At 45.0% G+C, this 25,438-nt stretch overlaps 1 protein-coding gene and 1 non-coding gene across 2 annotated transcripts; both read left to right on the top strand.

Annotated features, from left to right (window-relative positions):
• Positions 1 to 4,889: 4,889 nt before the first annotated feature.
• Positions 4,890 to 24,530, top strand: Ifngr2 (interferon gamma receptor 2). Its single transcript, XM_048803945.1, has 7 exons — positions 4,890 to 4,967; positions 6,699 to 6,916; positions 14,108 to 14,316; positions 18,311 to 18,456; positions 20,092 to 20,251; positions 21,023 to 21,180; positions 23,882 to 24,530. The coding sequence occupies exons 1-7, from the start codon at positions 4,890 to 4,892 to the stop codon at positions 24,005 to 24,007; spliced, it is 1,095 nt and encodes a 364-aa protein (XP_048659902.1). The 3' UTR covers positions 24,008 to 24,530.
• On the top strand, positions 7,922 to 7,994 carry Trnaa-ugc. Its single transcript has one exon. It is a non-coding gene; the product is annotated as a tRNA-Ala (tRNA).
• Positions 24,531 to 25,438: the final 908 nt, after the last annotated feature.

The following is a 25,438-nucleotide window of genomic DNA, read 5'->3' on the forward strand; positions in this document are numbered from 1 at the left end:
ACTGGAGGGAGCCGCTGGACGGCCGTCACCTCTCCCGGATCCTGGCCCCTGGGACATCCTTCCCAGACAAGGGGACACTCCCGTTGCCCCAGCACGAAGCTGGACGCGCTGCCGCTTCTTCTCCCTGACCCCAGAACAACCAAGCCTGGAACTAACTGCTGCTCAGATCTCCAGACTTTCCAAATGATCAAAGGGAAAATACCTCCAGAGATCTGAGAAAGGGCTGCCTCTACTGACCGCAGATTCTTAACCCCGGCTAGAGTGAGTTTATCCCCTTCCGGAGGGCCCTCTCCAGTGGCCTGACCTGAAAGCTGGACTCAGATCTTCCTAGAGGCAGCAAGGATTGGTGCTGTAGGGGTCAGCCGAGGGACAAGGACTCAATTTATAAGAAATGTCCACTTCCCTCCAGTTGCAAGGAGGGTAGGGATGTCAGCTGAACCAGGATTTTAATCCCAGCTCTCCTCTGCCCAGACCGCACTTTACCAGGGCTCCGCATCTTCCTTACCTCTGACCCTAATTGACCAATGAGCCGAACACAGAACTAAAGGAAAAGAAAAAGACCTCAGTGACAAAGAACACTGCACCTGTATTTTGCTGGGTTCTTTCCTATAGAGAGATGATATCAAAGGTTGAATGACACTTGAATAGTCTCACCAAATTAGAGATTTCCTCCCACTTGAAGGTGGTGTTGGGGATTTGGTTTTTTCTACCCGCTTTTCTTGCAAAGACCCTCAATTAAGTTTAGACTCTCCTGAAAGTGGGAGGAGGGGATGCCTATAAGGATGTGCTTGACTATTTCCATAGGAGACATTTCCATAGAGGTCAGTTTGAATCTCAATTCTGATGCTCCCCAGCTTCAAGTTTTGAGGAACCTATTTATGTCCCCTGCCTAGGCCTCCTCAGATGACATTTGCTAATTGCCCAATTGGGTGATGGGCAAATAATGGTACTTTGTATCAGGGCCACTGAGGGTGTGGCACTGACTGTTGGTAGCCTGTGAACTGTTTACAGATCACTTGAGATGAGTCCATTTTAAAAACTTTACAATTTGAAATTGTTACAGCATCCAGGTGTGTGTCCATCTTTCCAATGATTAACTTACTGTGTTCCACAAAAGTCTTGTTCTATAGTTCATTGTCAATAAACTGGACCCATAGATCCTTTGAAAAGTAGTAGCGCTTTATACTAATCTCTTCAGAAAAAAGCAATTTGAATTTTTCATACTAAATAATTTTTATAAAAATCTAATTGGGATTTTTTTTAATATTTATTTTTTAGGTATAGATGGACACAACACAATGCCTTTATTTTTATGTGGTGCTAAGGATCGAACCAGGTCCCGCCTATGCTAGGCGAGTGCTCTACCGCTGAGCCACAATCCCAACCCCCTAACTGGGATATTTTTAAAGAGAAATCCTTTTTTAGTCAAAACACAAAGTGAAAATGTTAACAATGATTATACGGCAAGCAAGTAATAGAAAAGTTTCCAGACTATTCCCTGATTTACAAGTGTCCTTTAATAATAATGAGATTGCGTCTATGGCCAGAGCAGGTAGATAAAAGTGTTGGAATAATTTTTTTGAAACGAAGATTTATAATATCTATCCCTTAGAGTTGTTAACAGGGTGACACATATAAAATATTGGACCCAACAATTTGTAACCAGGCTTTGTTGAGTAGCCATTTGCTCCAAAGAGAAAATGTAATCAACAGTGTAAAAATGTAGTAAGTCAATTTAATTACCTGAGTGTTGAAGAATTAAGGCTTCTATTTGTAATTGTAGCTGCTGCTTAATGGATATATACTTGTGCTGCGGAACTGTATTGCCATTAGCTGCCAACTTGAACATCTAAACCTTCTAATGTGCTTAGAGACTTCTGACAAAGATGGTCTATCCCCAACAACATCAAAACCACTGCAAATGAATGTTCCTTAAGTCTCCTGTTTGTCCATAGTCTCTGCAATCAAAACTCTCACGAAGGTGGGATGTTTTGGGCTAACATTACAAATGATAATCCTAGTTACCATTTATTGAACCATCTTCTAAGTCAAGGTGCCAAGCATATATGTATGTATGTATATACATACATACACATATATACACACACACATATATATATAAGCTCTCTTAATTTTATCAACCATTCTTTCAAAGTAGATAATCTTCTTATTTTATTCCCAAGAAAGCAAAACCGTCCTTTAGACAAATGATCCAGGTAAATAATTTGATGTCCAGTATTTACTGAAGTGAGGAATGGATGAGGAATGAGGAATGTTTTTTTACTTCTCGTTTGTGGGGTGTTAGAGGTGAGATTATTGATGTCATATAGTTCATGTTCATCATAATGCCCTCCACCAAGCAGAAAGATCCTGAAGAGCTGATCCTAGGTTGTGGAGATCAATGATAAGTTAATGTTAATTGTATTTTATGATCTGTATGTGAGTTGTTAACCAAACTATGTCGTTCAGACCAGGATAGCCTATTTTTAAGTTTGTATAAAGTCCCAAATGCCTGGATCCAGGACAGCTTGGGGTAGTGGGTTGGGGAAGGAAGGATCAGAGGTGGCAGGTTGGGGCAGGAAGGTGGCTTAGAAGGAGCTGTGACTATGAGGAGCAGTGGACACAATTCATGGGTTACACCTGGATTATCTCCTCTTGCCATTAGTAGTTGATGACTCATTTCCTCCGAGACCATGGAGAAGGAAGGTAGCATGGACCTCTGTGCACCCTTCTAAGGATTTATCTAAGTTTTTATCTGGTAGGAGCTGGAGTGTCCATGAGGCCTGGGTGGGACTTTATTAGTCTCTGATTGTTGCTGTAACATCACCCACTTAGTGGCTCAAAACAAGACAGACTTACTGTCTTACAGTTGTGGGGGTCAGAAGTCTGATCTGAGTTTCACAGGACAAAAGTCAAAGTTCTGGAGGCCCCAGAGAGAGAGGAATCACTGCCTTGCTTTTGTCAGCTTGTAAAGAAACACTCTGTGATTACATTGGGCCCACAGATATTCCAGAATAATCTTCCTATTGTAAGGTCATTGGACTAGGAACGTAAGTTTTATTTGCAACCTTGTTTCCCCTTTGCCATGTAATCCAACATATTCACAAGGCACCGACACTGGGGTGGGGGGGGGGGCGGGGTGCTATTCTGCCTATGACAGGACAGAACCGTGGAATACCTTGCCCAGCATCGGGCCACCCATTTGTGGCCACTCTGTCTTGGAAACTAGTTGTGGCTCACCACCTGCAGAAAAAGCCATTCATTCATGAGAAATCAGGAAACCCTGAAATAGTCACATCTTTAAAGTGACATAGACAGCAGTGTGTGGTTTGCCTTTTGTTACTCTTGAGAAAATTGAGACTCAGTGGCTATAGGCTTTGGATCAGGATTCCATCTGAGGCCCTTTGTCCCTGAATTCTTGTTCTTTTCCCATGGAGCCTCTGTCAACACCGTTGAAGGCAGGTGCTGTGGCCCTAAATATATTGATTGACTCTTTAGAGCCATCCAGGTAAACCTGTGTTCCAGTGTTGTCAAGCCCCCCCGCCCCAGCCTCTGAAACCAAAGAAACGGGGAACACTAGGTTAACTCAAGGAAGGGACAGAGAGCCTGGCTTTGAGTGGGTTGCGTGGGTTTGAGTGGATAATGCAACCGTCAAGAAAGTGGCCATGTAATCTTTAAAGAACAGGCCATTCAGGCAGTAAATCCTGAGCACCTGCTGCTCCAGGCCCTGGGACTAAAACAGCTCCAAACCCAGCAACACCCTGCCTTTCTGGAACACCCCCTCCATTGCCTAGGAGAGACTGTCCGCTGCCAGCAGTGAGGAGATGCGGTGATCCCAGATGCTTGCCATGGGCCAGCACCATGTTTAAAATTAGCTCCTCGGTGCCTCTGAGCAGCCCTGTGAAGCACACTGCTGCCAGTCCCATTCCGAGATCCAGACACCTTGCCAGAAGCAAGAAGCCCGAGTGATCTAGTTCTGGGATCTAGTTCTAGAATCCGTGAAGGACTCAGGTATGAACAGTGCCTTGGAGAAAAGTCACTGCAGGGGACAGAGTCCAGAGGGCAGTTGGTCATTTTACTCCAGGGCTCATATCAGGCAGCACCCGAGCAGCCAGAGAAGAGGGCTCTCAGGAAAGGGACCTGTGAGGGCAGAGTCCCGAGGAGGAATGTGCTCGGTGCTTCCCAGGGCCAACAAGGGGCCACAAGGCCTGGAAGGAAGAGGGTGAGTTTCAAAGCGGGTCTTTGGAGACGTGAGGAGAGCAGTTTTGTAAGGTCCTTCAGTGAATGGGCAATCTGGCACCGTGGAGCCCAGAGTTCTGAAACTCCAAGAAACTCCCCCTGAAGACAAAGCTGTGCTGCGCAGGTCCCCCTCAGGCTCGGGAACATGGAAGCTGAAGACAGTAGAAGCTGGTCTGGGAACTCCAGTTTTGACAGCGATGCCTTTTTTTTTTCAGTGCTGATGATTGAACCTGGGGCCTCACGGGTGCCAGTGCGCTCTGTCCCAGCCCTGATAGGGACACAGTTTGCCATCCCACACGTGGGTTAGGGTGGGAACACTTCCTTGTCAGCCCCGGGTATGGGGCTTCCTTTCTCAACTGGATGTTTAGGCTGGGGAGATGGGGTGCCCCAAGATGGAGGACGGGAGGCAGAGAATATTCCTGCTGTCTCCTCCCCAGAGATAGGGGACAGTGAAGGGGCAGCGTGGTAGGAGTCTAGTGGTCTCCAAAGATGTCCATACGGAATCCCTGCAACCTGGCATGACACAAGGGACCCCGCAGATGTGATTACGTTGAAGATCCTGAGATGGGGAGATGGTCCAGGATTGTCAGGCCATGTGGGCCCAGTGTCCTCAAAGGGTCCTTTGGAGATGGAAGAGGGAGGCAGAAGAGATGGTAGCTCCAGAAGAAGCCGGCCCAGCATTGCCGGAGCAGGGTGCCATGAGCCAAAAACTCAAGGAGCCGTCAGAGGTAGGAAAGGCAAGGGAGTGGATTCTGTCCTGGAGCCTCCCAGGAGGAACACAGCCCTGCCGACACCTTGGCTTCGGCCTGTGGGTCCTATTCAAACTTCTGATTTCCAGAACTGTAAGATTATATAATAAATCCAGGTGGTTACGAACCACTCAGTTTGCGGTCAGCAGCAATAGAAACCTAATGCAGACAATGAAAGGAGGTTTCTGAAGTTCTGAACTTGATAGGTACCCAGCCTTAGCCAAGCACGCACCCCAGGGGCCACTGCCCAGCCCCCCATGGAAGCAGGCGCTGGCTCTCAGCTCAGTTTGCAGATCTCCCCATCGTGGCAGCCACAGCAGGCTGCCTCCCACCCCGCTGTTTCGCTGGTCTGCCTTTGGCCCAGGTTCTTGTGAGGCCTGGCCTAAGTCAGGAGAATGATGTTGTTTAACTGTTGACAAGGAACTAGGAGGAAGGTCAGCCAGAGCTTATAGAAGTGGAGGCGATGGACATTATCTAAGTAAACAAGTGGTCACAGACCCTTGGCAGTATGTCCCTCAGAAGAAGAGCAGCAGGCCAGGCTGTAGGCTGCTTGGCACCCTGTTCTTCAGGTTTGGAGGCATTTACTGAAAATGTGTGGTTTGAATTTCCTGCTTTGAATTCAGGAACAGCGTGTTTTTCAACTTTTCTTTTTACCTTTGAACATTTCTCATTAATCTTTCAATCAGAGAAAGTGTTATCATGGTTTCTCTCTAGAGAAACACTCTGTGCTTTCAATCTCCGGCCCAGTCCTATGAAGCATCTGCCTGACAGGAGCTTGAGGTAGCTTCCTCCAGGCCACCCAAAGAGGGGGCTTCTGATACACGTAGGGACTACAGGATTTTGTTGTTCATGGCTCTCAAAACTCTCCTGTGCCTAAGGATGAGCTGGGAAGCTTGTTGAAATTGCAGATTTCAGCTGGGTGCGGTGGGGCACGCCTGTAATCCCAGTGGCTGGGGAGGCCGAGACAGGAGAATCGCAAGTTCAAAGCCAGCCTCAGCCTCGGCGAGGCACTTAGCAATTTACTGAGATGCTGTCTCTAAATAAAATACAAAATAGGGCTGGGGATGTAGCTCAGTGGTTGAGTGCCCCTGAGTTCAGTCCCTAGTGCCCCCCAAAAAGAAAATGCAGATTTCCTGATCTTCAGTGAGACTTGGGAATCTGCAGTGTATCTGGTATCTCAGTGATTGTTTTGTTTTGAGGTCCTCAAGAAACAGAGAATCTCTGAAGCCCAGAAGACAGCCCTTCACCTCTCTTGCACCTTTGGGCTTTGGCCCACCTCATTTGGAGTGTTTTTGTGCAGGCTCACAGAGGTTTACCAAAAACTTCCTTGGTGACCAATCTAGGGCTAATGCACATCACATGGTCACTAATGTAATCTTCACCCCAACTCTATGGGGTACTATTTGCAATCCCTTATTCCTGAAGAAGAAACTGAGGCTCAGACAGTCTAGATTCAAGTGCACTTACGAACAGTGAGCCTGGGATTCCAGTCTCACAAACTGCAGTTCCCAGGAACTATTCCTAGCTACTGGACAGTGCTGGTGGAGAGGTAGCCCCAGGTACCTTTTTAACCCCACACTTAGTATGTCAATAGTGCTGCCTTTGCAGTCACAGGTGGGAAGGGGACATGCCCAGGGAGAACAGTGTACCATTTCTGCACTTTGACAAAAATAGAATTATATGAATGATACATTGATAAAGTGCCTTTAAGGGTTTGGGAAATTGACTTTTCTCATTTGCCCTCCACTTTCTTCCCTCTCCCCACCCCTCTTCTCTGATTCTCGACTCCTTCAAGACTCCCTTTCCCAGCTGGCTGCTCCTCGGCACCCGAAGATTCGCCTGTACAATTTGGAACAGGTTCTGAGTTGGGAGTCACCGTTCCCAGTCAATGACACCAGACCAGTTGTCTACAGCGTACAGTATAAATAGTAAGTGGCTATCTCTGTTGTGTCCATGCTGCGAGCTGTGGGGGGGTCATATGGAGCCCTGGGGCCAGCTGCTGGCTACTGCCTCTTAGCAGCACCGTAATGAAATCCGTGGGAAGCGGATTTTTCTCTTATCCTTTTAAAATCTCCAAGAGAGATTTCACAATTTCCCACTCGTCTGGAGGCTTCAGTGGTGCAGCAGAGAACTCTGCTCTCAAACCCCGTGGCGTTTTGCTTTAAGGAAATATCATTCTTTCACTAAGAAACGTTATTCTTTCAGGACAAGGCTTGACTTCTGGTCTTAGAAGAACAAGAGGCAGATGACAAGTCTTCACCTTCTTCATAGTTAAAAATCTGAGTGACTTAACCACACAGGCCAATTTAGTCTCATCAGGAGTTTGGTCAGTTAATCACAATGAATTCTGTTTCTCAACAGGTTCTCAGTTTTAAGTAGTATATTATTCTGGCCCCTCATGATATCTCTCACCTCCTTTCCAAGCTTTTTCATAATTTGTCTTCACTTGATTTGCAACATAAACATATATAAAAAGACTGGCAAAACCCAGGTCCTTAGTGAGTATTTGTTTACCTTGCTAAGTAAATTAATTGAAGATTAAGGTAAAGTTGCTGACCAATTCATTTTATACTACTGAACAAAACTTAAAGAAATGACAATGTTCAGTGCTTGTGAGAAGACAGTTGCTCACATGCTGCTGGTTGCAAGATTAATTAGCATATCCCTTTGAAAAGCAATTATGCATTTATTATTTATACATTTAAAAAGTCACGAGACTGCCCTTATTACTTTTACCCCAAGCAGATAATCTAACCCCATCCCACCCCCAAAAAAGAAAACAAAACCATATTCACAAAGATACACTTTGAAGTGTATATTCATATCTATCGGTAGGAAAATGGCAAAATGCAGCATGCTCACTTACAAAACGAAGTGGGTAGGCAATAACTGAAAAAGATAATTATATGTTCTATGGTCACAACTGTAGGGCTGGGGATATAGCTCAGTTGGTAGAGTGCTTGCCTTGCATGCCCAAGGCCCTGGGTTCAATCCCCAGTACCTCCAAAAAAAAAAAAAAAAAGTTTTGTGACTGTAAAATGTGGAATGTATTTATGGAGAAGAGCAGGAAGGGAATGTAGAAAAATTACAGGCAGTTGATTTCTTAGAGAAGTGGATTTCCTAGTAAATTTTAAAATTTATTTTGTAACGGATACATAAAAATTTGTGCATATTAGTAGAATACCATGGAATATTTCCAGACACATATATGTCGTGTAATGTGTCTGTCAGGTTAAACATACCTGGCGTCTCATTCATCATTTATCATTTCATTATGGTGAAAACTTTCTTCCAGTTTTTTTGAAATATACAAAACATTATTGTTAACTACAGTTGCCCTTCTGTGCCACAGCATGCCAGAACTTCTTGCTTTCTATGTAGCTGCAGCTAAGTACCCGTTGATTCAACTTTCCCCATCCTTCCACCTCCCTACTTTCCCCATTCTCTGATAAACACCATTCTACTCTCAACTTTTATTAGAGCAACTTTTTTAGATTCAACATAGGGGTGAGTTCTTGTAGCTTATTTGCTTAACATAATGATCTCCATTTCCATCCATGTTGTTACGAACGATAGGATCTCATTCTTTTTATGGCTGAATTGCATTCCATTGTGTATCTGTACCACATTTTCTTTATCTGTTCATCAGTTAATGGGCACTTAGGTTGTTTCCATTTTGGCTACGATGAACTTGGGAGTACAGATGTCTCTTTGACATACTGATTTCATTTCCTATGGATATATTATTCAATATTAAATGTCTACTACAAGAGTATTTGAATCTGAATCACTTCCTCCAGTTATTATAAGTTACCTAAATGGAACAATCCACTAGGACTGGCTACACAATTTTCAGGGCCCAGTACAAAATGAAAACATGGTGCCCTTGTTCAAAATGTTTTGAGAATTCAAGGTGCTACTGCAGGGCATCAAACCACATACCTTCTGAGAGTGGTGCCTTGTGCAACTTCACAGGTCAGATGTCCATGAAGTTGGCCCTACTTTCAGCATTCAGTAAACATAATCTCTGAGAAGCAAACAGGAAATTTTCAGGAAGGGGAAAACCACAGCCAATTTATTGACTAGCATTCCTGAGCCTTGAAAAAAGACGTATATTTGTAGATTGACTAGAGGCATCAGTATTACAAAAAAACTTTATTGATTTTTTTTAAAAAGTCTGATAGTTTCATATCATATACTAACTTGTTTTGCTTTCTTTCTTTTTGGAAAGTATTTCGTTGCTGTTGTTTTTTTTTCCCTCAAGGATAGAGGTTGGGTTTAATAAAAGAAAAAGTGGAGCAGTCACTAAAAACCGAAAATGAGGCTTTTTTTTTTTTTTTTTTTTGCTCTCAGATACATTTATGTATGTTTGGGACTTTTAATTAAATTTGAGGCAGGTGGGACTGAAACTTTTCACTTTCTTTTAGAAAAACAGTATTATAATTATGAATGAAGGTGCCTTTGTTTTTGTGATAGTCACAGTATCAAAGCCAAAATGACACGGTGCACTTTGTGGGAGGATTTGAAGTTCAGATCATAGATTGCAGATAACAGCCTGCAGGCTGTGTGGCCCCAGTGTCTGATTATTTTTTTTCAATTAGTCGACAACATTAACAAATTCAAAGATTTAACTTTAAAATTAAAAAAATATATATCTCGAAAACTCCTGAATTTCTGGTTGTTTTTGCACGTGCAGTCGGCAGGGCAGCGGCCCTTCTAGATCACAGCCTGCCTGGGCTGCTGCCAGCCTCAGTCTCAGACCTGACTTCTCAAAACATTCTTTCCTTGTTGGTTTTTTTTTTTTTTTAATTTAAATAACAATAGTTCTTTGTAGAAAATCTGAAAACCCAGAAAAGTAGAAAAGATAGAATATGCTCCAAGAATAATCACTATTCTCATTTTAGTGGTTTTCTCTCTAGATTTTTTCTCTAAATGCGTATATGTGTGTGTAGAAGAATGGCACAAAGCTGAGACTATTCTTTGGGGTCCTGCTCCTTCTTTAAGTTTTCCTTTTAACTTAACATAAGTAAGTGTGTAAGCACTTTCTTCAGATAATTATTTTGTGTAGACATTTTTATTGAATGTCTTATATGAAGTCTTACATGTGGTGTATTTAATTTTCCCCGTTACAGGGCTAGATATGTGACAGCTGGTGACTTTCTTAAATCATATCTTCCTACATAAATTATCTCTGTTTTCTCACATTTCTGGAAGAGGGGTTGAGGGTGAAAGGGGACGAACTTTGTTAATGTTTTGTAAGTGGCCTAATAGAGGCTGGGCAGGGCTCTTGCACTGCACTCCTGGGGACAGACCGTGAGCCATGTTGGTGTTAGTATATAATATGAAACTACCAGACTTTTTGAAAAAAATCAATAAAGTTTTTTTTTTTTTTTTTTTGTAATACTGATGCCTCTAGTCAATCTACAAATATACATCTCTTTTCAAGGCTCAGGAATGCTAGTCAATAAATTGGCTGTGGTTTTCCCTTCCTGAAAATTTCCTATTTGCTTCTCAGAGATTATGTTTACTGAATGCTGAAAGTAGGGCCAACTTCATGGACATGTGACCTGTGCAGGGACCTGCCCTACATTGGTCTTGTGTGGTGATGGCCACCTCCTTGCCTTAGAACTTGGTAGAAGGGCAGGTTCCACCTGGGTTCTGCCTCAGAGGAGGGCTCAGAGTGTTGTTGGAGAGGTCTCTTCAGTTTCCAGGCACATGGTCCTGTGCCAGCAGGGTCTCAGCATGTGGGGATGTGGGTCAGAAAGAAACCCCAGTCCTAGCTGTGTGTTAACCTGAACTGAGTCCCCCCAGAAGGAAGCCCTCCAGAGGCACTCCCAGCTCTCAGTCCTGGAAGGCGAGAACAGGGCCAGCAGCAGCTCTGACCATGTTGGTGTGGAAAAGCAGGAGTAGGGGTAGTGGCAGAAGACCTGAGAGTCGACTCAAGAGCCTGTCCTGGAAGGCAGAAGTGGGGTTCTGTTTGTTGGACATTTACTAGGTGCTTACTGGACCCTGGGCACTGGCTCAGTCCACTGATGTCCACTCACTCCATCCTCGTGACGACTCTAGGAGGCAGATACTACAGTTGACCTCTCTCTTGTGCATAAGAAGACTGAGGAACGGAGATGTTAGGTAACCAGGAGTTGAACCCAGGTGATCTGGCTCCAGACCGCAAGCACCTATGCACTGTGCTATGCTTTTTCTCACAATGAGGGTCGCTTTCCAAATGAGATTTTCTAGGGGTGGAGCTCAGTGGTACAGAATGTGCTTAGTATGCCCACGGCCCTCCCTGGGTTCAATCCCCAGTACCAAAAATAATAATAATGATGATAGATAAAAGTATGGAGCAGAGGCCACCCAAACTAGTTCATTGCAAGGAGGAGGAAGTGGGACTTTCTTGGTAAATAAAGTTCAGGCCGGCTAAAGCGACAGAGGCTGACGATGGGCAATGGCATGGTCTTGAGGCTGTGTTCGTTTGTTACTCACTTAAAAGGGGCCAACAGTGCCTGATTTTTACCTTCTGCACACAAATAGGGAGGCAGCACTCTTTTCTACTCTTCCTTACCTCAAACTACCAAGTTCCATGTGTCAGCTCTCATTTAAATTTGGATGTCTTGTTCCTCTTTAAGCTTCTTATCTGAGAAACAATTTTTTTTTAAATATTTATTTTTTAGTTTTCGGCGGACACAACATCTTTGTTTGTATGTGGTGCTGAGGATCAAACCCGGGCCGCATGTATGCCAGGCAAGCGCGCTACCGCTTGAGCCACATCCCCAGCCCGATCTGAGAAACAATTTTATAAAGTAGTTCTCACACAGGGGCAAGGTGGAGGAGAGGGCAGAAGGCAGAACATGGTCAATTCCATGTTGAATCAGAGAAGGGGCCTTTAGGATGTTGGGAGTTTTTCTTCCAAGTTCAACAGCTGGCCTTGGCAGAGAGAAGGTCAGAGTATCTTCAAGCATCTGTATATCTTGAAAAAGAAGTGAGTTACCCCTTCTGGAACACACCCTGCCCATCTGAGGAAAGGTGCCTATAGTTTGGGATCCCACCTTCCATTGGGGTCTAGACCCCTGAGGCTGAGTGTTACATATACATGGCAGGTTTCCTCCACAGAAGCCTTGGCCACACATCTTGAAATGGTTTCATCTTGTCACTTGCCACTTTGATAGAAGGTGCATCTCAGACAGGGTCAGGGTACACTAGAAGTATGTGGTATGTGGAGGTTGTGGCTGTGGGAACAGGGAGGGACCTGTTGCTTTCTAGGCCAAGTTGTAGTTCAGGGCACATCTTGTTCCTAGAAGGGACACTGCCCACTGTGCCTCACTCAGTCTCCTAACTTCCACCTCCAAGGCCCTTCTGAACTCTGTCTCATTAGACAAGGACAGAAGTCACAGCTGAGGACCCGAGTCTCTCATGAGACATGGCATTGGGGCTCTGGGAAACGTACTGTCACTTGCAAGGATTTCCAAATGCACGAGGCAGACCCTCTCTAAATGGGCAGCAATGGGACAATGACAAACTCCACACTAGCAGGAAGCAGGAGTGGAGCTTCTGTCAATTCAGGATCATTTCTAAGATGTGGCTACCAAGGCTGAGTTGGAAGCACTGAAATCAGTTGTGGGATAGGATGAGAGAAAATATTTGTAAACCATTTACTGATAAAGGACTTGAATCCAGAATATGTAAAGAACTCTTAAGACTCAGTGAAGACGCATAACCCACTTAGGAGGTAGATAAAGGATTTAATTAGGTAGTTCTCCAAAGAAGACACACAGATGTCCAATAAGCACATGAGAAGATGCTGAACTCCAATATTCATCAGGGAAATGCGAATCAAACCACAGTGATATACCACAGCACACCCAGGTGTAGGTGTAAACTAGGGTGGCTGTGATCAGAGACAGATATAACAAGTGTTATGAGGATACAGAGAAACTGGAACTCTCAGACATGATCGGTGGGAATATAAAACGTAGCTACTCTGGGAAAAGTCTGGCAAGTGCCCTGTGTTGGTTAGTTTTGCATCACTGGGACCATCAAGAAAACTTGGAGGAAGAAAAGTTAATTTGAGGCTCACAGTTTCAGAGGTCTCAGTCCATAGATGGCAGACTCCACTGCTCAGGGGCTGAGGTGAGGCAGATATCATGGCTGCAGGGTGTGGAGGAGGAAAGCTGCTCACCTAACTGCAGCCAGAAAGCGGAGAGGGAAGGCGGGGAGGGACTGCAGGGAAGAACAGCCCTTCCAGGGCACGTCCCCAGTGACCCTCCTCCAGCCACACCCCACCTGCCTATAGTTACCAGCCAGTCCATTTAGACTAAGATGGACCCATTAGATTACAGCCCTCACACTCCAGTCATGTCTCCTCTGCACATTCCTGCATTAACGCAGGAGCTTTTGGGGGGACAGACACCTCATATCCAAGCTATAACATCCTGGAAAAGTTAGACATAGAGTTAACATATGACCCAGCAATTCCACTCCTAGGTACATACTCCAAAAAATTAAAAATCTTATGTCCACACCAGAACTTGTGTTTTCAAATTAGACAAAAGGTAGAAACAATGCAAATGTCTACCAAATGATGATTGCATAAGCAAAATGTGGTCTATCCATGCAATGGAATATTATTTGGTTTAAAAAAAAAAAAGTGAAGTACATGCTACAACATGAATGGACCTTGTCACAAGGAACCAGTGAAAGGCTCCAATCAAAAAAGTCCAATCATATCATATGATTCCATTCATATTGTATGATCCCATTCAGAAGAGGGAGAGCTCTTGAGACAGAAAGTAGATTAGTGGTTGCCCAGGAGCAGGGGTTGAGAGAAAATGCAGAGTTTCTGCTAAGGGCTACCAGGTTTCTTTTCAAGGTGATGAAATGACTCTAAAATGTTCCTAGTGGCGACTATAAAACCCTGTGCATATACTAAGAACTGCTGAAGTGTCTGTTTTAAAATAAGCAAACCCTATGATATGTGAATTAGTTGTCAATTGTTTTTATACTTGATCTTTGCCAAAAGACTGAGAAGCTATATTAAGGCTGATTTTTAGAAGAACAGTTCTCAGGACACTCTTATCCATGAAGAAGAGGAATTTTGTGAATTGAAACCCTGTTTTCCTTAGCAGCATCGTTGGTGAATGGCATGATGTCACGGTCAAGTCCATAGGGGTGAATTGTACTCAGATCACAGCGACAGAGTGTGACTTCACTGCAGCCGGCCTTTCAAAGGGCTTCCTGTTGCGTTTCAACGTCACCTTACGTCTTCGAGCAGAGCTGGGAGAACTCGTTTCTGCCTGGGTAACCATGCCTTGGTTTCTACACTATCGGAACGGTAAGAGAGCTTGACATGCCTCTTCAATGAGTGGTATGCATCCCACGAGCCTCAGTCCTGCCTCTCACCCTAAATATTGGCCCCAAACAAGTGGTTAGGATGATCAGACCTGGGGGCTGATGCCAGAGAGTGTTGACTTGCCAGGCCAGGAGCCAAAGTTGGCCCACCACCTGTTTTTGTAAATCCAGAGTTATCGGAACACAGGCCCATCTATTTTCTCCTTCTCCTCCTCTTTCCTGTCTTTTCCTGTTCCTCCATGCTACGCCACTGTTCTACCACTGAGCTACATCCTAGCCCATGCCCACCTCACCTGGCCCTTTCCTGGAAAGGTCTGTTGACCTCTGTGCCAGATGGGACGGTAGCATGTTGGCTGCACTGTTGACCCTCCTGCTCCAGCACAACTAATTCTGTATTGAAGAAAGATTTCATCCAACCTTAAACAGTGCCTGCCACATAATATTTGTTGAATGTACCAGTGTGTTCCCAGGCACTGGTTGGGGCAGAAGGACTCTGAGATGCTAGTAGTCTATTTGTGGCCTGGTCAGCCATGCCAGAAGTTCCTAAGTGTCTCTGGTTTGGGCACACAGAAAGTATGATGCTTACTTGGATCCTGATTCCAACAAAGTAAAGAAAAGCATAAGACAGTTGAGGAAATGTGACTGTCGTCTAGATATTTGATGATACATAGAGCAGTTCTTTTTCATTTATTTTAGATATTATAATGATATTTTGGTTATGTTTTTAAAAGAGGGAGTGATCTTGGTTAGGATGATAAATTTTATGAGTATTTTACTACAACAAAAAAAGGGGGGGAGAAGGGTCTTATATTTTAGAGGTACCTACTGAAGTATTTGAGAAATGATGTAATGTCTGAGATTCATTCAAAATAATTCAGAGTGGGAGGGATAAGGACAAAGTATATGAGCACAGAAGAAACCAAACTGGCTGTAAGTTGCTGGTTAGGTTGCACGATGAATACTTGAGCTTGTGTTATGATCATGTCTCAACTTCCTATGTGTTTGAAATTTTCCTTAATAAAAACTTTGGGGTTTTTTTGGTTTTTTTGTTACTGAGGATTGAACCCAGGGTGCTTAACCACTGAACCACATCCTCAGCCTGTTTTTATATTTTATTAGAGACAGGGTCTCGCTGAGTTGATAAGGGCATTGCTAAATTGCTGAGGCTGGCTTTGAACTCTCGATTCTCCTGCCTCAACCTCCCAAGCTGCTGGGATTACAGGCACCACCACGCCTGGCTGGTGTTTTTTTTTGTTTTGTTTTGTTTTGTTTTAAGTCAATGGTTTGTTCTAGGTGATATGGGGATCAGAACAGAAAACACAAGGAAGTCCCTACCAGCTGGTCATCTACTAGGGACAGTCATTTGTCCTTGAGTTGAAAACCAGCACACATTTGAGTTGTGAAGTATTACCTAAGTGGGAACTAGGAATTTAAAAAAAAAAAAAAAAAAAGTCAGGATAGTTACCAACACTACCCAGGGGACAAGAGATGGTGACAGAAGCAGTACCTGTCATGAAAATTATTGGTCTGGTGTCAGCCAGCGGCCACTCCCTGTCTCGCAGCCTGAGTTGAGCAGCGATGTTCTTGGTTAGTTCCTGGCCGCCTTCTCATTCGCTGCCTCCTGGCTTCTAAGGATTGAGGCAGATGGTCTCGAGTCCCACCAGTTGCCCTCACCACTTTTGGGGGAGTCAGAGTCAGTAGCCAGCGTGAAGATGGTTTACACAGTGGAGGAATGGGGCGGGGGTAGGCAGCAGGCTTTGGTGTCATACAGACCTGGGTTCAGATCCCAACACAGCCATTTGCTGCCTGTGTCACTCTGGGCTTCCGTTTCCTCCTCTGGGGAGTGGGGATCACCTTCATGGCTGTCGCAAGGCTCCATGGCGCCTGAGGCTGCTCTCATTGGTCACCCCTTGCTCATCAAGCCACTCTTTCCTGGGCCCTTGAGAAAGCAGGCTATTTTTCCCTTGAGGAATGAGGCTTATCAGATGGATATCAGATTCCAGACCGGGGCTGTGTTCAGAAGGGAGGTCTGTGAGCATTGCCCTTTCAGCCGAGAAGTGATTGGTCCTGGCGGGCATCCACGTGCCCAGCCATTCCCTGTGCGCACATGGACGCACGTAGAGAAAGCGAGGGTAAGAGGCCTACAGCTGGTGGTATGCTGTCCATGCTCTGTTCACTGAGCTCTGAAAAGGGAATCTGGGAATGTGCAGGAGAGTGTCTGTGAGCAGCTTCAGAGAAAGAGCTCTTTGTCCCCGGCAGCCAGGCCTAGAATCTTGCTACAGCGGGCAGTGGGCCAGGGGCCCTGGCACTGCCACCTGGCATCATCTGGATGTAGTTCCTACACCACAACTATGAGATGAAAAGACACAGATGCAGACCCTGTAGGGACCAGTTTTGGAGAGAGAAGCTCGACCAAATGGTGTGCCAGGCCCTTGCCAACCTGGAGCACCCAGGGCAAGCGTGGGACGTACGGGAGATCCAGCCCCACCACTGTGAACACTACCGCAATAGGATTGTCTCCTATGTAAAATGTGCCAAGATGGCCCTCAGAACTTGAAGCATGCACCTGTACTTTGATCTGAGTTATTATCCTCCAGTCAATAATACCATGTACACGGTTGTTCATTAAACACTATAAACTTTCATCCTTGAAACATCATGAATCACAGTCCTTGGTTGTCCTATGAATCATATAAAGAGCCATAATAAATAGACTTACACCACAACAACATTTCTCAGTTATTAGGTTCAAACTTACTGTTACAAGAAGCTAGGAGAAAAACTCTTAAAAGTTAAGAGTTAAAAGTTAGCAAATACGCAGGGTATGGTGGCCCGTGCCTGTAATCCTAGCGGCTTAGGAGGCTGAGGCAAGAGGATTGAAAGTTCAGAGCCAACCTCAGCAACTTAGAGAAGCCCTAAGCAACTCAGCGGGACCCTGTCTCTAAATAAAATGCAAAATAGGGCTGGGGATGTGGCTCAGTGATTAATGGTAGTGCACTCCTGAAGTCCTTGCTCCTTGGAAGTCTGAGGCCGGAAGATCACTTGAGCCCAGGAGTTCAAGACCAGTCTGGGAAACAGAGTGAGACCCTGTCTCAAAAATAAATAGTAAATGCCACTTATTTATATTGAAAATTTATGTTTATGTTATAGGTGAAGGCTAACAAATATTTTCCCCCTCTGCATGACCTTTGGTTAACCAAAGGTCAAGGGTTCTGTTGCTGGGGCTGGGGCTGGGGCTGGGGCTGGGGCTCAGTGGTAGAGCACTTGCCTAGCATGTGTGAGGCTGTGGTTTCAATCCTCAGCACCACATATAAATACATAAAATAAAGGTCCATCTACAACTAAAACAATATTTTTTAAAAGTTCTGTTTCTCTGGGAATCTGATAAATATGTTGTATCACTACAAAACAGAAGCCATTGCTTTTGGTCAAATGACCCCTGATTGGAAAAGAGCATTTCAACTGCTGGGACCATATTAAATACCTGGTGGAAAGCCATATTCTTGACACCAATAAGTGCAATGATTCTTGTAACTGGGTAGGTCTCTGGTTGAGACCAGGGAGCAACTCCACAAGAGATGGTGGCTCTGGTGGCCTTTTGGCCAGGGAGGATCTTGCACCTGCCAGATATGATCTCACCTCCTCATACTGACCTGTCCCCCGAGAGGCAGGAGAGGCTTGCTCTGGGCTAAGATGTGTGCTCCTACAAGGATCCCTCCTTCTGCTTGGAGGTGGACTTCCAAATAAATCTCAAACCCAGAACAGTCCCTCAGGGTTTTCTGCATCTGAAGGCAACCTCATGGATTTACAAACATAAATGTATGTATGTAAACACACTGTATAGTTAGTATATTTATAGTTACATGCTATACATTAAACATGCATACATACAGTACATATATTCAGTATAAGAGTGTCTGTGTTGGTGTGTCCGTATGCGTATATATATGGTTTTTCTGTTTGTGATTCTATTTCAGTTACTGTCGGGCCTCCAAAACACATCATGGTGACCCCACGAGAAGGCACCCTGGTCATTGCCGTCTCCCCTCCCTTTGAAGTTGATACCTCCGAGGCCACGTTTTTGTATACTGTCCATTATGAGGAGAAACCAGGAATGCAACAGGCAAGAGCATTTTTCTTCTCTGTTTTGATTTTCTTTCCCTTGGGGTTTCCAATTTAGGTGAAGAAAGAAAACTTTAACATGGGCCAAGAGACCAGGGTCTCCTGGTATCTCTTGGAGTCTGAGCCCTGAGCCAGTTTTAATTCTCCTCTTCAAAACCCATTTTTCCACACACTGTGCAGAGACTTTAGCCTGCCAGGTGGATCTGAAGGGCCCCTCTTTGGTATCACCCACGCCCACTGTTTAGGGTCCAAACCTTGCTAGTGCGTCGTCCATGATGCCTGTGCCATCTCTGAGCCAGGGTGCAGGGAGGTTTTACTGGACCTGTTTCTGTTCAAACCATTTATATAGTTAAACCTCAAGGACTGCAGAGGTCTTAGAGTTCCATATTAGTCATAGTGAGGCCTGCAGAAAACACTTGAGTGACATCAGGAGAAGGCTCCCGTATCATCAGGCTCCCTTTGATGTTGACACCCCCACGGGCACTTTTCATATCCAAGAAAACAAAGAATCCATGACCTCAGTCTAAATGGTTTGAACAGCTGCAGAAAGGATATATGTGAGCAGGTCTAAGTCTACTAGAACGCAAAAGAACCTTCCGTGGAGCAGAACCAGCAGGTCTGAAAAGGCCTGGTACGCGTGGAGACCTGCAGGCAGGGAAGTTGGCAAAGGGACATCAGATCACAGGGCCTGGTCAGCCCTGGACAGTCAGAGTCCAGCCTTCTCCCAGTGCCATAGGGTCATTTTGACCAGAACAGCATGGGGAATTAACACATCTCATTTCAAGCCTGAAGCAGCTTGGGAACTAAAGAACATTATTTCCTGGAATATTCTTTTTTTCTTTTGACCAATGTAAAGTATCCAGGTTAGCTTAACCGTAAGACACAAGATGTCAACTTTAAAGGAGAAAAATCTACTAGCCATTGGCACTTTTCATCAATTTTCTTTTTTTCTTTCTTTTTTTTGGGGGGGTGGGGGTGGGGGAACCAGGCATTGAACCTAGGGGCACTTAACCACCAAGCCACATCCCCAGCCCTTTTTTATATTTTATTTAGAGACAGGGTCTCACTGAGTTGCTTAGGGCTTCACTAAATTGCTGAGGCTGGCTCTAAACTCGTGATCCTCCTGCCTCAGCCTCTCAAGCTACCAGGATTATAGGTGTGTGCCACCCACCGCACCTGGCTGCCCTCCAATTTTCACAGAAAAAAAAAAAAAATGTGTCCTCTGCAAGATAGTTGCCGCAGTCCGGCTGCAGCAAAATAACCGGGGGGTGATGAGCAACTTGTGTACATTGATACAGCAAGAGTGGGAGCCGTTTATTGTAGGACAGGAGGGGTATATATACATTCCACACAGCTTATCTTAATTAACATAAACTTAGATACAGCAGTCAACCAATAAGGAATCTCCACACTTAATGGCTCGCTGGCGTTACTTCACAAACCACTCCCTCTGCAAAATGCCAGGCGCCATCTTGACTTGTTTACAGACTCTAACAGATAGTGGCTCCTTTAAAAAAAAAAAAATCTTACTACTCTTTGATGTATTCACTTTGAATTTGAGGAAACTCTGGAAAAACTAGGAGTGGCTCAACGCCACCTCTGGGTGCTTTACATGCATGTTGTGATGTTCGAACAGGTTAAAGGCCCTTTACAGAGCAACTTCATTTTGTTGGATAATCTGAAGCCTTTCAGAATATACTGTTTACAAGTTGAAGCCCAGCTGTTCTGGAACACACAAAGAATCATCAGACCTGGGCAGTTGAGCAACACATCTTGCTACGAAACAACAGCAGATGGTAAGTGCACCTTCTTATATCCTTTATGAGCTGGGAGAAGAATACTTCTCAAATAGCGAGATTGGGGGATGCTAATGAGGCAACCAGTGTTGGGAGTGAGGAGACCCAGAGAGAAGGGGGTTTGGAGAGAGTACCTGACTGCAGGTACAATGAGGTTGAACAGCCAGCACAACTAGCCTCATGCTGAAGAGCTCTTATCCAAAGTGCTTGGGATCAGAAGTATTTTGGATTCCAAACTTTTTCAGATTTTTAGAATATTCACATGTACATGATGAGATATCTTGGAGATAGGACCCATGTCTAAACACAAAATCCATTTGTTTCATATGCACCTTGTACACATAGACTGAAGGTAATGTGTGTGTCTGTGTGTGTGTCTGTGTGTGTGTGTGTCTGTCACTCAGGATTGAACCCAGCACCTCCCACATGCTACATAAGCACTCTACCACGGAGCTGCCTCTCCAGCCCAGGAATTTTATAGGGATTTTAGTCCACCTGCATTTCGACTGTGATCCCTACATGAGGTCACGTGTGGAGTTGTCCACTGGGGTATTGTCTGAGGGTTCAGAATGTTTTGGATCTTGCAGCATTTCAGATTTTGGATTTTGGGCTCAGGGATCAATTTAAGCACACGAGGTGGGGACAGAAGGAAGGGGAGCCGTCTGTTTCACCGGGACGTGAATCCTGTTTAAGCCTTGTCAGATGAAAAGTTAACTTGTGTCCGTGTCATGTGGGAAGGTCCCCTTGTTCACTTTTATATCATCTCTGCAGCCTACGCCAAGCAACAGCAAGTCATCGGGATCTCTGTGGGAACCCTTTTGTCGCTGTTGCTCCTGGCAGGGGCCTGTTTCTTCCTGGTCCTGAAATATGGAAGCGTGGTTAAATACTTGTTTCGCACCCCACCAAGCATCCCGGCACAGATAGAGGAGGTAAGTGTACACACATGTACATGAGCGACGCATCGGCCCTCCACCGGCCCCTGGCCCCCCATGATTGCCATGGACAAAGCTGTGAACGCAGATTTCATTTAAAAAGGGGCCAGGGCTATTTGCACACCCATGTTCATAGTATTCTCCAAAGTCTAATGGGGGAAGCAATGCCAAGGTCCACTGAGGTGATTGGATAAGCGAAACGTGGAACATTCATCCTACAATGGAGTATCATTCAGCCTTGAAGAAGAAAAATTCTGATACATCACGAAACCTGAATCTTGGAGACCTTGGGCCAAATTTAAAAAGATATTCACAAAAGGACAAATATATGATTCCATTTATTTGAGATTCCTAGAATAGGCAGTTCATAGAGATAGAAAGTGGAAAGGTGGTATCGGGGCTGGGGGCGGAGGAGTGCTTCTGAGTTTCACTTCTGCAAGGTGGAATTCTGGAGATGGCTGGTGGCAGTGGCTGTGCAGCACTGTGAATGTCCTTGGCACCACTGAATCAGATACCCCAAAATGGTGACAGTGGCAAATTTTATATGTATGGTTGACCACAAAATAGATCTTTTTTTCAAAAATGGCACAGGGTTGCCGGACATGGTAGTACCTGCCTGTAATCCCAGCTGCTTGGGGAGCTGAGGCAGGAGGATTGCAGGTTGGCAGTCTGGGCAACTTAGTGAGACTCTGTCTCAAAAGAAAGAAAAGAAAAGAAAAAGGACTTGGGGTGTAGCTCAGTGGTAGCGCATGCTCCTCATGTGCACAAGGCCCTGGGTTCAATCCCCATTATTGAAAAATAAATAAATAAGGCACAGGATTGGCCAAAAAGATGTCCTAGCCTGGCCGGGAGATTGGCTGTGTGGTTGGCCCTTCCCAGAGGCAGGGGTCTGTCCTTCACTGCCTGGAGAAAGCCTGGCTGGAGGATGGGAAGCCAGATCTTCACCTTCAGGGATCAGGATCCAGATCAGGAGCCCGGGCAGACTTAGGGAGAAACGTACACCCCGAGCTGTGAGCACCAGGCCTCGTACACCAAGCACGCAGGGGATGGAACCAGCATTTTAAAAGAGAAAGAAAAGTGCCCTGGGCCTTGTGTACGGTCTCATTTCTGGCACAGCCCAGTCCTCTGAGGCTCTGGGAAGTAGCTGGGAATTCTGAGGATACAGTCAGGACATTTTTAAAACTAACTGAGAGAAAAACATTGAAAAGTCTTTGCTTCCAGGGCTGGGGTGATCTCAGTGGCAGAAGCTTGCCTAGCTCATGCAAGACCCTGGGTTCCATCCCAGCACTGCAAAATAAAAGCATTTGCTTCCAGAGATTTTATGTTGTTCTCTGGTGAATTTGGAGTAAAGGTATTAAAAATGGGTTCTTATTTTGCTGTGTCTAGAATGAACAGATGTTAAGTCCAAGTCTGTGAAAACATCGTGACACTTCTAGAGAGATCTGTAGTTGTTTGTTCCTTCATCCCTAATGATACATTTAAAATGCATAGGCTTATAAGAAGGTCCCTACCAGAACCTCCCTGGTTAATGTGGTCATACAGCTGTCACTGGACCTTGGAACTTCACTTGCAGAACCATCAGCTGGGCCCTAGTGAGTCGTTCCTCCAGGTCACGCCTCTGAAACAGGGTCTTTCAGTTCGCTTTCTTGGGAAAGTGTGAAAAATATCTACAAAGTTCGCTGAAGTTACATGAGAACAATGAATCATATCTCACTTCTATTTCTGAGGTTTCACAAGAGCACATGATACGATTTTGTTCCTCCTTTAATCAGTCAGCTCTCGGCTCACTGTATTTAGTGCCCTTCAGCATTTTCAAGAGCTAAGTACCAGTTTCTCAGTAACATGGTGAATTTATGGCTAAAAGCAGGAGCAAAGAGCAAGTTCAGTGCTGAGACCCCTCCACAGTGGGACCTCGGCTCCCTCAGGGCCCCAGCTGCACAGCCCCAGGACTCCGTGTCCTGTGTTGTGTGGAGTGAAAACCATAGGTGATGCAGGGGCTGAGGACCTGCTGGAAACTCTTTATCTTTACCCTGTCATGGCTGAACGCTCAAGCAGTCCCTGTTCTCCTTGACTGAAAAGTTTTTGGTTTTTTGTGGGTTTTTTTGGTACTGGGGATTGAACTCAGGGGCATTTGACCACTGAACCACTTCCCCAGCCCTATTTTGTATTTTATTTAGAGACAGGGTCTCCCTGAGTTGCTTAGGGCCTCACTTTTGCTGAGGCTGGCTTTGAACTCATGATCCTCCTGCCTCAGCCTCCCTAGCCGCTGGATTTAAAGGTGTGCACTACTGCACCTGGCAAGTTACATTTTTAAAGACACTTTAGGATTCATAATCCACCAGCCTCCCCTGAAAGCAGCAAGTGTTTCTGTCTTGCTTTTCCAGAGTTACACCCTTTCACAGCTTTCAAAGGATTAATGTGTTGAGCCTCGGGTCAGTATTAGAGCTCCTCCTGGGATGACGAGGGTGTTCACATATTAGAAGTTATTTCAGGGCTGGGAGTGTAGCTCAGCAGTAGAGCATGTGCTTAGCCTTTGTCAAGCTCTAGGTTTGATCCCCAGTGCCCATACACACACAAAGATGTGGACAGGGTAAAGTCTTACCCAGATAAAATATGAATCTGCCAGCTAAAAGTAAAGTAAAGGTCTGGTACAAGGAACTGATGAACTAATCACACGTTTGTTTTCAACCTTTTTTAGTACTTAAAAGACCCAGTTCAGCCCATCTTAGAGGCCTTGGACAAGGACATCTCACAAAAGGATGACACCTGGAACTCTGTGTCCATCATTTCGTTTCCAGAAAAGGAGCGAGAAGATGTTCTCTAAATGCTTTGAATCAAAGCACTAGTCCAGCCCACGGACCTCCGGCACCAGCACATTGAGCAGGGAAACAACTCGGACCTCACAGAGAACAGCACTTGGGACTCCCTCCCCAGAGGCCTCCAGCACCCAGCAAGGCATAATGGGTCTCCTGGGGAGGCAAGCTTATTGCTTTTCTTTAAGAATTTTCTGAATCATACAAGTTTCTAGAGTGATTCTACAGGAATATCTCAGAAAAATTAAGCCTTCTCTTAAACACTAAAAAAGCATGTCATTATCCGAAACCTGGCCCTCACACACCTGTCGTGTTCTTTCCATTACTGGTTGGGCCGGCTGCCAGTCTTCTCCTTAACTCTAGTTGGGCAAATGAGTTGTCCGGACTGTCACAGTGAGAGACCCTTAGCAGCCTTTCATGTCTTGACTGCTGGCTTAAAATGTGATTGATCCTGTAAATATATTCCTAATAATTTAAGTGTTTGGGTTTTTTTTAAAGCTGGAAATAAAAGATTGTATAGTGAACTTGTAAAAAGTCTATGTGAAGTCTTTTCTCTCTTTTTAACCTTTCTTATTTGGGGCTTTTTCTTCAAAGTTTTGATATTTTTAAGTTATCCTGTCTAAACTTGTGTTTTCTTAAGTAATGCCCTAATAGAGCAGGAGATGCCTCGGGGAACTCAGCAAGAACTTTCTATGGGTATCACTGGATTCCTCGAAAAGTCCTGAGGGGATTTTCCAGAGCAGCATTAGTGCCTGGTTTATGTGATGAGTCACACTGTGTTGACTGAGGCAGGGCTGTGGGCAGTGAAGGGAATTAGCTAACAGTGGTGTTATCTGCTAAGCACACAGTGGTCTGCTAGAGCCAGTGTGGGCTCCCACACAAAGGGACACAGTAGCCTTGGGCAGAAGCCCTGCAGACGGCCTTGCTTGATAGGGGGAAGAGGAGATGCCATCTGTAGTTTGATGAAATGTCTAGTGCTGGTTGGTGGAACCAGCTTCTCTCCCCCTGTTGGGTTTTATTCTGCTGGTAAGGAATTGGCTCTTTCCAACCAGGCGATGGGTGCTTAGCCATCCAGGTTGGCAAGAGTTAAAAGGCCAGGCCTGGGGTTGCAAAACTCACTGGTAGAAAGTTCACCAAGCAAGTACAAGGCCCTGGGTTCAATCCCCAGTCCTGCAAAAAGGAAAAGAAGGACAGCTCCTAAGCCAAACACATGGATCCACTTGTGAGGCCTCTATTTTACCTGTCAGGTGCACCTTGAGTTGACACAGGTTTGGAGGAAGTGTTAGGAGATGGATATTATAAGAACTTATTTTGGATGGTTTAGAAGATTTAAAATAGACGGGCTAGGGTTGTGGCTCAGCAGTAGAACGCTCGCCTCCAACGTGCAAGACCCTGGGTTTGATCCTCATCACCATATAAAAATAAATAAGTGAAATAAAGGT

The sequence above is a fragment of the Marmota marmota genome, unplaced genomic scaffold (assembly GCF_001458135.2).
Source record: "Marmota marmota marmota unplaced genomic scaffold, marMar, whole genome shotgun sequence".
In the NCBI taxonomy this organism is placed as follows: Eukaryota; Metazoa; Chordata; class Mammalia; order Rodentia; family Sciuridae; genus Marmota; species Marmota marmota.